Source organism: Muscardinus avellanarius (genome assembly GCF_963383645.1).
Source record: "Muscardinus avellanarius genome assembly, chromosome: 3".
Lineage (NCBI taxonomy): Eukaryota > Metazoa > Chordata > Mammalia > Rodentia > Gliridae > Muscardinus > Muscardinus avellanarius.
In genome coordinates, this window is record NC_137788.1 from 26,589,404 (window position 1) to 26,603,004 (window position 13,601).

A 13,601-nucleotide genomic window follows, 5' to 3' on the forward strand; every position below is an offset into this window, starting at 1 on the left:
CTGTGAGGTTTTAGCTTAAGGCTCTGTCCTTATGTGCAAAATTAGCATTACCACATCAAGAATATGATGTCACACAGAAGCTAGTTGAATTCTATTACTATTTAAGCCAAATTTATCTTCTTGAACCAGAATTTTCCATCTCTGAAATCACATTAATAACATCTATATCTTTGATTTTTTTATGATACCTCAGAGATTGAACCCAAGGGCATTCATTCTACCTCTGAGCTACACACTCAGCACTGTTTTATTATTTGGGAAACAGGGTCTTGCTAAGTTGCTGAGGTTGTCCTCGAATTTGTGATCCTCCTGTCTCCCAAGTACTGGGATTGCAGACATAAGCCACCATGCCTGGCATGACTTTTTTTTAGAATTAAGTAACATAACACTTGAAGTGCCTAGTACATGCCAGGCGCCCAGGTGTTTGAGACATTGCCTCTAACAGTTATTCTTGTTAGCAGAGTGCCCACATCCATCTGTTCTGAGTCCTCTTGTTTCTTGAGTGTATTTTGCCGTCTTGTCTCTGGACTTTTGTATTAGCTATTTCTCCTAAATGCCCAACCTTCTACTTCTCCTTCCCTTACTAACTTACATGAACCCTTTAGATCCCTGCTTATAGTTGACTTCCCTTGGAGGGGCTTTCCCTAATCCCCACCGCCCAGTCTCAATAGCAGCCAGTATTTTTCCCGTCACTTCATTTATCACAGTACTTTGGAATTATCTGTCTCCTGTATGAACTCCACTGAGGGCAGGTATGGTGTTTTGCTCCTTTTCATATTCCTAGGGACCAGTAAAGTTCTTCACACATTGTAGGAACTAATCAATGTTGAATGGATCAATAGTGGCTGCCATTATTGCTTCACCATCATCAAGAACAAGCTCTCCACTCCTCTATACCAACTTCTTGTGATGATCACAAGATATTATTGGGACCAGTGCCTGTTTTCTCTCTCCTTAAAAACATATACTTTGACTAGGCTGATAGTTCACTCACCTGCTTCCTAACCACTGATCCCTCTGTATCACAGGTACCTCTGGGGAGCTATATGCCTTGATGAATCGGCAGCATCCATCGGATCTCACCATGCGGTGAGTGGGTTGAAAAGAGGGAAGGAGCGGGTAGAATCTGGCTGCCTGGGGAATGTGGTGGAAGATGGGGTTGTGATTGTTAATCCGAGGTAGAAAGTGGAACATTGCAGTGGAATAGATTAAGAACTGGACTGAAATTGAGACCTCGATCCTAAGCCTTAAGACCAGCTTAACAGTGTTTAGCTGTATGAGTTGGATCAAGTCACTACTTCAGTAGTCATCACAGCAGTAAAATGAAAACGTTGGACTATTTGATGTCAGAGTACCTTTCTAGTTCCACAATTGTGGATTCTTGATGCAGTGCAGCTTTACAAACTGGCTTAGTTACTTGAAAACATTGGAGCCATCTTTCTTTGTCTGTTTCCTCCTTAGCAGCATCACCTTTGACCTCCCTCCTTCCCTCCCTTCCTCTCTCCATTTTCAGTCAATCAGCAGATCCTATAGGCTCTATATATCCAAACCTGACCATTTCTCATCATTTCACCTCATTACTGCAAGTCTCCAAAATGTTCTTCCTGCTTCTGCTCTTGCCTATCTACTGTTTAAACTCAGCAGCCATAGAGATTCTTTTAAAGCATAAATCAGATTCTCTTCTTTGCTCGGTATTTTCCAATGGCTTTCCATCTTCTATCTTCTGTTCTCCTAATCCCCTGCAAAGGCATGTGTGCTTTGGCCTAGGCTCCTCCACCTCATCTCCTGCTACTCTTCCTGCTGCTCATTCTGTTCTAGTTAGACTGGCTTCCTTGCTATTTTTTAAACATGTCAGACATACTCTTCCTTCAGGGCCTTTACACATATTTCCTCTATAGTTGTCAAAATCACAGCATTTTTTCAGAAAGGTAGTACAAAGCTGGAGGTGTATTTCAGTGTAGAGTGCCTTCCTAGCACGTGCAAGGCTCTGAACAGTCCTCGGCACCACCACGAAAAAAAAGGAAGCCAGTGTTGTGTAAATTTCATTAAATAAAATTTGGAATTGGATGTGAATTCAGATCCAGGCTCTTCTTACTCTACTATATGACCTTTAGCAATTTAGCCTGAGGCTTATTTTTCTTACCTGTACAAGGAGTTAATGAGAATACTTTCCTAGTGGGATTTCATTAGCATTAAGTGAAATGAGGTGTTGAAAGAATTCAGCAGCAAGCAGAGTGTGGTGGTGCACACTTATAATTCATTACTTGGGAAGCTGAGATCAGAGGGTCGCAGGTTCGTAGCCAGCCTCAACTACTTAGTGAGGCCCTCTGCAACTTATGGGTAGCTCAGAGGTAGAATGCCCCTGGGTTCAGTCCGTAGCACCACACACACACACACACACAAAAAGCAGCAAATTCTTGTACATAGTGTTAGATAAATGTCAGATACTTATATTTTCAACCTTAGATATATATGGAAATAACCATCTGTAGATATATATAGAAATACAGATATCTAGACCCTAGGGATTCTAAATCATTAAATCTAGGGGAAGGAGCCGGGTGTGGTGGCACACACTTGTAATCCCAGCATTTGGGAGGCTGAGACCAGAGGATCGTGGTTCATGGACAGCCTCAGCTACTTAGTCCCTCCGCAACTTAGTGAGACTGTTTAAAATTAAAGAATAAATAATAGGGCAGGCGGTGTAGCTCAAAAGTCGAATGCTCCTGGGTTCCATCCCCAGACCCCCCCCCCAAAAAAAAAAAAGTCTAGGGGAATGGAAGGGCCAAGAATCCATATCTTTTTCGTTTGTTTGTATGTTACTAGAAATAGAATCCAGGGGGTGTTCTTCCTCCAAGCTACACCTCCATCTTTGTGTATATGATGTTTGTATGTTTTACTGGGGATTAAACCCAGGGGCATTCTACCTTTGAGCTACACCCCCAGCCCTATATTATTTTTTATTTTGAAACAGAATCTCAGGAGTCCCTCCACCACAACTTAGTGAGTCCCTATTAGCCACAAACCTGCAATCCTCCTTTCTCAGCCTCCCAAATTCCCAAGCACTGGGATTATAAGCATGTATCACCTCACCTCACTCAGCTACTCAGCTTCTCCAGACTTTTTTTTTTCTCCCAATACTGGAAATTCTCCCACACACACTTTTATCCCCCCCCCCTTTTTTTCCTTGCAGTACTGAGGATTGAACCGTGGCACATTCTACCTCTGAGCTACATCTCCAGTCCTATTTATTTATTTATTTATATATTTTTTGTGGTGCTGGGGGTGGAACCCAGAGGCTTTCTACCTCCCGGCTACACTACCATACCTCTTTTATTTTTTATTTGGAAACAGGGTCTCACTAAGTTGCTGAGAGCCTCACTAAGTAGCTCTGGCTACTGGCTTCGAACCTGCGATCCTCTTGTCTCAGCCTCCCAAATGCTGGAATTGCAAGTGTCCACCACCGTGCCTGGCTCTATTTTTTATTCTTTGTTTTGAAACAGGGTCTTGCTGAGTTGCAGACGGCCTAAGTAGGTGAGGCTGTCTGTGAACTTGGGTCCTTCCATCTCAGCTTCCCAAATGCTGGGAGTACAAGAGTGTGTCACCATGCCCAACTTGAGAGAGAATTTTTAATTAGTATAAATCATTTTCTTTGCCACTTTATTTTATTTTTTCATTTTTAAAAGTGTGTGTGTGTGTGTGTGTGTGTGTGTGTGTGTGTGTGTGTGTCTGGAGATTGAAACCAGGGGCATTCTACCTCCGAGCTACATCCCCAGACCAATTTTTCATTCTTTATTTTGAAACAGAGTCTCACTAAGTTGCAGAGAGCCTCACTAAGTAGCTGAGGCTGGCTGAGAATCCAGATTCTTCTGTTTCAGCTTTCCAAATGCTGGGATTACAAGCATGCACCATCATGCCCAGATCACTGACTTTTTTTTTTTTTTTTTTTCTTTCTTTCTTTCTTTTTTTTTTTTTCTTTTTTTTGGGAGGGTGTGTGGTACTAAGGGGTGGAACCCAAGGGCTTTCTACCTCCAGGCTACACCCCAGCTCTATTTTATAATTTTTTATTTTTATTTATTTTTTGTGTGTATGCATGTGTAGTACTGGCGATAGAACCCAGGGACTTTTCTACCTCTGGGCTATACTCCCAGACCTATTTTATATTTTATTTGGAAACCGGGTCTCACTAAGTTGCTGAAAGCCTCACTAAGTAGCTGAGGCTGGCTTTGAACTTGTGCAATCCTCCTGTCTCAGCCTCCCAAGTGCTGAGATTACAGGTGTGCACCATCGTGCCCGGCCAGGATTGCAGGTTTGAGGACAGCCTCAGAAAATAGTGAGACTGTCGTCAACCTAGTGAGACCTTATTTCCAAATAAGAAATAAAATCTGGCTGAGAGTGTAACACTAAAATAGAATGCCTCTGGGTTCCATCCCGAGTACCACCAAAAAAAAAAGATGGCTTTGAGAATTGCAAGGAAATAGTACTTATGATGTGGCTTTTATATAATTTAAATAGTACAAAATCTCTGAAACTGTGAGAGTCAAAATGTAAAATTAATATCTGATTTTTAGAAGTAAAGATATTTTTTAAGTAGTTCTGCTAGAGCTGGGTGTGGTGGCACATGCTTGTAATCCCAGCCTTTGGGAGGCTGAGACAGAAGGATCGCGGTTCTCAGGCAACCCCAGCTACTTAGTGAGGCCCTTTGCAACTCAGTGAGACCCTGTTTCAAAATAAAGAATAAAATAATATGGCTGGGGGTGTCACTCGGAGGTAGAATGCCCCTGAGTTCCATCCCCACACCCGCAAAAATAATTTAATAAATAAAAATAGTTGTGCTGGCTCTTTTGTATACAAATAGCCACTCCAACTTAAGTATTCTTTCTGTTTTTATTCTTCTCTCCATAGAAATTATGCTCGGTTCCGACAGAAATCTCTGCAAAGATATAGCCTGACTCAGTGGGTTGACAGGAACAAGCGAAGCCACCATCGGTTCCAGCGTCTCCCAGACTTCTCATACAGTCCATTTGTCTCAAGCCATCAGCAGTGAAGGTCCCTAGCCAGGGTTCCGTTCAGAGCAGCAGCAGCATTTTTTTTTCCCTGCTGTTTTGTGCTTCATATAGTTTGGATTTTATTTTCCACAAGATTTTTATTTAAAGAACTTGTCACCTTTTGGAAATGTCCATTGCTGACTTGAAATTTTTTGTATGAAGACTCTTCTGATTTGGTGTGTATGTGTATGTGTGTTTAAGCAGTGTTAAGGTGATAGTTTTTTTTATTGTTGTTTTTTATTTAAAGTGAAGGTGGCTGCCTCCTGAAAGCCAGCATGAAGCCAAAACACCTGGGCTCAAGAAAACAACCACCTCTATAAAGAGGTGAAGTTTACTTCTGGTGCCCCAAAGAAGTCATCTTCTGATCTACTGTAAGGAAAAAATTCTTTACCAGGCTATAAGCCAGTGTTAATTATTGCTGATGACTCATCAGTGGATATAAGTCACTCTTAACAGCCCCTCTTACTCTTTGAATTTGCATCTCTGCATATCCATCAGTATTTTAAAATTGGCATTCCAGGACATTTGAAGTAGGATGGAGTAGGAGAAAAATCCTGTTCAAAGGATGAATTAAAAAATGTAAATCCTCTCCTTCACGTACCTATTAGCTACTTATTCTTGATTTCACACATGCTAGGCAAGCACTCTACCACTGAGCTACACTCCTAGCCCTGTTATTACCATCATCTTCATCTTTGGCTTTTCTTCATTCTTGTTAAACTTATTTTGCACATAGTTTTTATAGATCTTACACATCTTAACTTTGACAGAAGACTGCTGACTAACCCCTGTTGGATAACTTGTGGTCTTGTGACTGTCTATTCTGCCCTTCTGTAAGATTTTCCCCTTTTTTCACCCATTACCACTTGATGGCGTTCTTTAGGTAATATATTGTATCCTCTTAGATGTGGATATGCCTTTTTAGAAAGGCCTCCTTGCTCTCTTTATTGAAAAGCTGCTCACCCAGAGTCTTAACTCTGACAAGCCAGTGCCATTAAGGTGTCAGTTGGTCTTCAGTTTCATCTTCAGAACCCTAACGTTAAGCATGATTGTTAGAAGGAGCATCAGTCCTTGGGAAGGACCTTGGAGAGGCACTCTCTGTCTCCACAGTGGTGACAGGTACCTTCAGACCCAGATGTCGCCACCTCCGCTTTCAGTCAGGCTTTCTGATGCTTGGTTTCACACACTGCTCCCGGGGGCCTAATGGTATTGTGATTGAGCCTGTGTACAAAAGCATTAGCTGATCTTAAAGTTTGGTATTCTAACCAAAGCAGACAGACTCTGTGCGTCTCTCTTAATGGATGCCTTAGAAGTTTGTTATTCTCTCTAGAAATCGCTCGAAGTTTTGCAGTCTGGCGTTCCTGCTGCTGCTGCTCACTCTCTGTGAAGGTTGTTCATAGTGCTGTGGCCTCTCTGCTTATGTTGTTCCATCAGCTCCATCTTTACATGAGTAACTCATCTTACACATCCTCCTCCACTCTAGAAACTGACGTAGGGAAAGATTGGTCATTCAAGCATCTAAAAAATCTGGATAGATGTGCATGAGTGTTCACTGTTTTTATCCAGTCACGGATTCTCTTTTCCTTGGACATTTGGTTTAGATTCTGGAAGTAGAATGCAAGAGTCTAAATCTATTATTTCTTTGGTATAATTGGCATTTACTTAATTGGTCTCTTCTCCAGGCTGCCCTAAATTAGTCTGATGGAGTAAGACATGCCAAACATCTACCTTTAAGACCAAAGCAGAGTAAAAATAAAATAACTAAAATAGCTAGCACTGCAGCTGTCTCGTTCTCTGTAGATGGCCCAAGGAGTGAAGGGCAGCATTTGGCTTAAGCAAACTCTGCAGCTCGTGTTCCTGCCCTCCTGGCACAGGAGGGGTTAAGGCTGAGTGTGTAATAGGAGCATGGCCTTTTCCAATCAGATGAGTGACAGGTTAACTAGACAATGTGACAATCACATTTCCTCTTCGCTCATATAATTCTGTTTTTCCAAAGCTTTAGCAGCCTAATTAAATCTGTTGGACTGGGGGAGGAGAGAACTGTTCTCCAGTGGTTAACATGGTATTCTTTAAGAAGAAAAAACAAAGCCAAAGAAAACTCATTATCTGGCATGTTTGCCTTAAAGATAGTAGTGGTAGAATCTGGAATTTTAATCTTTCAAAGCTACACATCTCTTATGTTTGGTGTTGGCCTCTACATCTAGTATTTCAGGTAGAATTCTTGCTGTGTCTTTACATTTGAGTAAGGGATGTGCATTTAACTGCCTTCCTAGCTTTCTTTATCCATGATGGCATTCTCACCACAGGGGTCTTGAAAAGCAGAGTAAAAATTGCTGTCAAAATAGTTTACTTGTAAGTAAGGAGCCTGAAATAACCTATAGTTTTGCATCTAATACAGGCCCTGATTTACTTGTGTTTTTGTCAGGACCAATTATGAAGCTGAAGTTTGGTGCCTCCTCTTTATCATGTTTTTTCCCTTATAGCAGTTGTGTTTAATGTCATTAAAAAGAAATAAAAGTTCCTGTCAGTGGCATATGTACTGTGGCCGTCTGTCGCGGGCTTTGGCAGAAGGTTATTTGCCTTCCATTTTTGCGTAGGTAGATTAGTGGGATACGCAAGGGGGTGGCAGTTAACAGAATGTGGTTCTGGGAAGGCGAGGGTGCCCGCTCCTCATTCTTTTGAGGGTAAATTACAGTGTTGAGAAAGGTGTTCCAGCAGTTGAAATGTTGAAATTGATTGGGGTTTGCAGCTACATATGGTGCGTGTCAGGAGCCTGACATAGGAGAGCCTGAAATATCACTGTGCTGCTGTTTTTGCAGAAGGGTAGATGGCTCAGCCTTCATCAGGCTTGAAGCATTTCCTTGCCTTTCATGCCATGGCTGCATGGTTGACCATGCTGCTCGGCTTCTCCTGAGCTAGCACCGATTTAAGGAGGCAGCAGTGCTACTCTCGGAATTCTCCCTTTGAAGACGTGAGAAACCAGAACCAATACTACAGAATTAACTATTGTTCTTTTTGTTGGGTTTTAGGGGGAATACTGGAAGTTGAACCCAAAAGCATACTACCTCTGAGCGACACCATCCAGCCTACTTTACTTTTTATTTTGGAACAGGTCTCACAAAGTTGCTGTGGGTCCCACAAAATTGGTGAGACTAGCCTCCTGTCTCAGCCTCCCAAGAACTGGGATTACAGGTGTACATCACCACACCGGGAATGATGATGATGAAGATGGTGGTTTGGGAGGGCAGTACTGGGGATGGAACCCAGGGGCATTCTACCTTCAAGCAACACCCCCCCACACACCTTCGTTTTTATTCTTTATTTTGAAACGGGGTCTCACTGAGTTTACAAAGGGCCTCCCTCACTAAATAGCTGAGGCTGTCCTTGAACCACGAGCTTCCTGTCTCAGCCTCCCAAATGCTTGGATTATAAGCATACACCACCATGCCTGGCTTTGATGATGATTCTTATCCCAACTTTTCCAGAAACTGCTGCTCTAAGAAGCTTTGGCAAATATTGGTTGAGTGTGGATAATGTGGGAAAGTGTTCCTTAGACCCATTTTAGAACCTAACCTGAGGCTTATCCCCCAGGAATAAAGATAAAAAAGCAGTCACCACCTGTATTAGCCAGTACTTTTAAAATCTCAACTCATGCCGGTTGTGGTGGGACACGCTTATAATCTCAGTACTTGGGAGGCTGAGATAGGAGGATCCAGGTTTGAGACCACCTGCAGCTACTTAGTGAGGCCCTGTTTCAAAATAAAGAATAAAGAATAGGGCTGGGGTATAGCTCAGAGGTAGAATGCCCCTGAGTTCAGTCCCCAGTAGCACAAAATAACCAAATAAAATTTCAACTCATGTTGAGAGAATAGGTTTCAACATATTTGGACAGGCTTGACGGCCTGCTGTTCCATAAGACTATTCCGAATCCGGGTAAAAAGCTTAATATAAATGTGCTAAGAACTCAAGACACTGGATATTCTTGACTCAACTGAGGTGCTTCTAACCTATACATATCCATTGTTTTCCATCCTTTGGTAATTATTTCCTTTTTAACAATGTATTACTAGTGTAGGTATCAAAGGTTTCACAGAGCAGGATGAATTTCCTAAAATGATAGTGTCCTTAACCTCAATTCATTTTTTTAAGAAGAGTGAGGAGAAACAGAAGCCGAGAGCATAGTAGCGCACACTTGTAATCCCACCATTCCGGAGGCCCTTGCAACTCAGTGAGATACCGTTTCAAAATAAAGAATACAATAATATGGCTGGGAGTGTCACTAGAGATAGAATGCCCCTGTGTTCCAACCAGTACAGCAAAAATAAAAATAAAAGAAGGGACTTTGTCCAAGAGGAAAGGGCTCATTCTCTAACAAGCACATTTTGAGCTTTTGTAAGAAGATTTTTTTTTTTTTTTTTTTTTTTTGGTAGTACTAGGGATTGAGTCCAGGGGAGTTCTACCTCTGAGCCACACCCACAGCCCTATTTTATTTTTTAGTTTGAAACAGGGTCTCCTTAGGTTGCTGAGAGACTCAGTACTTTGTCAAGGCTGTCCTCAAACCTGCGATCCTCCTGTCTCAGTCTCCCAAGTACTAGGATTATAAGCATACATCACCATTCCCGGCTAAAAGAAAATTTAACCACCTAAAACCAGAAAGCAGTTATCTGCTGTTCCTACTGTTTGCCTGCTTTTCTAAAAAAAAAAAAACAAAAACAAAAAAAAACCACAGGATCACTCCTAAGCTGAGTGCAGGGCCTGCTTGCTTTGTATGCCAGGGCACCTGTCAGGAAAAAATTTCCACTCATCACAGGAACTGTCAGCTGGTCACATTGGAATTCCTTAATGAACAAGCTCTTGCCTTATCATCCTTCCCCACCCGTCCTCTCCTCATAACAACTGGAACATGCCGTGGAGAGAAAAGTCTTGCTCTCCCCAGTATCCACCAAGAGGAAGTGGGATGTGAGCCCCTGGAGACTGAGCCCAGGGGCATTATACTTCCAAATACACCCCAGCCCTATTTTAGTTTTATTTTGAAACAGGGTCTTGCTAGGTTGGTGAGAGTCTGACTACTTGCCGAGTGTCCTCAAATCTGTTGTTCTCTGGCTCAGCCTCCCAAGTACTGGGGTTACAGTACTATTTTCCAGCCTAGCTGGGAAGTGATTTTTTGGGAAAATTTAACAGTCCAAATGATAGTCCTGAAGTGTATCACTAAAGGACCATTTGTATACAAAGACAACCTAACTTCAGGCTACATTTGCAGACTTGGAAATATTTTTATTGGTAGGGCTGGAGCTCAAAGAGGTAGTGTCCCATTCATAGAACCAGTTTGTTCTTGGAGGCTAACTTCTTAAAAGCAAAATCCAAAAATTGTCAAATAGATCTTTTGTGTGTGTGTGTGTGTGGGGGGGGGGTACTGGGGGTGGAACCCAGAGGCTTTTCTACCTCGGAGCTATACTCCCAGACCTATTTTATATTTTATTTGGAAACAGTCTTACTAAGTAGCCGAGGCTGGCTTCGAACCTGTGTGAATCTCCTGTCTCAGCCTCCCAAGCGCTGGGATTTACAAGCGTGCGCCACCACACCCCACTATTATCAAATAGGTTTAAAGAGGGTGAAGAATAAAGTAGAAATCTGAAACATGTAAATGAATTGGTGAGATATTGCATATTTCTGTTGTGTTGGAGTTTATTGGTTTTTTTCTGGGAATTGAACTCAGGAGCATTCTACCTCTGAGTTTCATCCCCAGGCCTATTTTTAATTTGGAACAGTCTCACTAGGTTGATGAGTCTCACTACTTGCTGATGCTGTGCTTGAACCTGTGATTCCCCTGTCTCAGTCTCCCAAGCAATGAGATTACAAGCATGTGCCACCACTCCTGGCTCGAATTAGAGATCTTAAAAAAGGATTCTAGAGGAGACCCATACTGAGAACCTGAGGGCTGATGACACAGGAGTAGGAGGAGAGGTCTGAGTTCAACCCCACAGAAACACAAGTCTGTCCTCCCCTCAGGCCCTGGGGTTTCCCTCTGATTCTAGGAGGGTCCCCTTGGCCTCCACTCTAGGAGTGGGCTCTGGGATTCCTGTCTCTTGGAATCCATTTTTGGTAGAAAGGAAACTAAAGGCAGCCTCATTGAAGTGACTTGCCTGAGGTGGTGGTGGGTGGTTACGGCAGGGTCCCCGCCCTCAGTCCAGCCTGCCTCTCACAGTCCTGCTGATCTCAAAGAGCAAGGGCAGACAGGTGCATGTGAGATGTGAAAGGAGCCCAGGTCAGAGCAACAGGCTTTGACTGCGATATAGCTGACTCGGGAAAAGCAGTGAAAATGGAGTTTTATCTAAGCTGGGAAAGTTGTTTGTTCCTCTTTCCTCCTACCTTTTTGGTGTAACACAGGCTCAGATGAAGTTGAGGACAGGAAACCTCCATTAACGAGAGCTCCCTGAGACCCACTAACGACCTCTAAGTAATGCTGACTTGGAGGCTTCTCCATCATTTGACACTAGATGGACACACAGGGCTTGGAAAGTACCTCTCGGAGGTTTGGCTTAGACTTGAGTGTACTTATGGGATTTGCTGCTCTCCCTCTGCTTTCAGAACCTTCTGAATAGCCTACACCAAGCCCTGTTCATCTGATGTTTTTCTTTTCTATTTATTTATTTACTTATTTGATACTGGAGATTGAACCTAGGGGTATTCTACCTCTGAGCTACATCCCCAGATCTATTTTTTTGTGTGTGCGCGGGTCTGGGGATGGAACCCAGGGGCATTTGATCTCCGAGCTACACCCCCTGCCCTATTTTTTATTTTTTATTTTGAAACGGTCTCACTGAGTTGCAGAGGGCCTCACTAAGTAGCTGAGGCTGTCCGCGAACCGCGATCCTCCGGTCTCAGCCTCCCGAATGCTGGGATTACAAGCGTGTGCCACCACACCTGGCTTCTACTTTTTATTCTTTATTTTAAAACAAGGTCTCACTGAGTTGTGGAGGGCCTCACTAAGTAGCTGAGGCTGGCCTTGAACTGTGATCCACCTGTCTCAGCCTCCCAAGCGCTGGGATACAAGCGTGCGCCACCACGCCCGGCTCTTCCTAGTTCTTGATGAGAATATTCACGGTGCCCACTTACCAGTTTGCTTACTGGTTAGTGGCATCATTACTCTGCCTGTCAGCTTGCCGTTGGGATCACAGTGATGTTCCTTTAACAGCTTAGAACAGCAGCTGTGAACACTGAACCGCAGAAAGCAGCCTGTGCAGATCTTTTCCTCCTTCCTCACCCTGGGGAGATGAGAGCTGCATTCCTTTGGCCAGGGAAAGCACCCAACCTCATCCAGAGGGGGAAAGTCCTTTGTTTTTAAAAACAGCACCAGCCTGCTTACCTATGTGGTAAGGCAGCCCAAGCTGGGTTTGGGGGAGCCTCACAAAGAGGATGATGAAACAGCTATTTTCTTCTCCTACACGTGCACCCCCATCTGTTCGAGAATTCCCTTCCAACTCCAGCTTGGCTGGCAGGCATGTCCCTAAGAAGCTGCAGGCCAAAATGGAAGAGAGAACTGCTTCCCTCCTCCACACATCCTGACTTGCTGCCAATAGCCAGAAAAAGAGGGCAACATTTGGGCATTTACCAGAAGACAAGGATGTGCCTTTTCATTTGTCTTTTTATTTTACATTTAAAAAGTGGTTATTGCTCTAACTGGATCAGAGGTAAGGACCTCTCCCTTAAGGAGCCTTGGCCTTGCTCCCCATTCAGCAGGGATGGAAGTCACAAGACAATGAGTGGAGCCTCATGCCTTCCCATGAGGAAGCCCTTAGTGATGCTGACATCTGTCCTTTATCCTGTCTCTCCTCCCGTGCTGTCACACTCCAAAGCAGAGTGGTGGCTAACCCAGCCTTGAGAGCTCTTAGAGACCAGAAGGAAGGGGTGGTCATTGGGTGATGGCTTTCAGCTCTCTGACTTGGGGGCCAGTGCTCTTATTCAGTGCAGCAAATATTTACCGAGTGCCTACTGTGTGCCAGGGTTGTGCTAGGCACATCCTTCCACACTCTCCTCCTCGGCCACCAATGGAAGATGCAGAGTCCACTGCTTCCCATGCAGGCATTTGGCAGCCATACGCGTCAGTCCCAGGGAAGATTTTGCCTTCCCTCATCAAGCACCATTTTTTTTTTAAACCAGAAAGGGGCAGTGGAGAGAGACCTGTCACCTCATACTACTCAGGCTCTAGGGAAGGACATGAGGACCTGGGTATCTTTCAGAGAACCCTGGATGAGATGGCAAGATATGAAGACCCCGGAGGCCAGTAGTGACAGGCAAGCTGCTCTTCCTAATTGGTGAATGGTTCATGCTGCCTTCCAGTAACTACCACTCCAGAGTGGGTGACTCAGCCCCCAGGATGCAGGATGTGGGTATGATGTGCTTTTTCAGTTGTCCACACTGGCACTGCTGAGACTCCAAGAGATGCTTCCTAAAAAACCATGGCCAATATCTTCCAGGTCTTCTTAAGACTCCAGGCTAATGATCTTGTCATTGAAGTAAGGGTCAAAGAAGATCAAGGATGCAGACAACCAG

The 13,601-nt window shown here is 43.7% G+C and overlaps 1 protein-coding gene across 1 annotated transcript in view; it reads left to right on the top strand.

The window, feature by feature from the left end:
- S100PBP (S100P binding protein) overlaps positions 1-5,047 on the top strand; it is a gene marked incomplete at its 3' end in the record, with an annotated part of 30,195 nt that extends 25,148 nt beyond the window's left edge. The window contains exons 5-6 of the mRNA XM_080692554.1: positions 1,029-1,089; positions 4,906-5,047. Coding sequence (XP_080548680.1) covers positions 1,029-1,089; positions 4,906-5,047 — 203 coding nt within the window. The remainder of the gene's footprint in view (positions 1-1,028; positions 1,090-4,905) is intronic.
- Between the last annotated feature and the right edge of the window lie 8,554 nt (positions 5,048-13,601).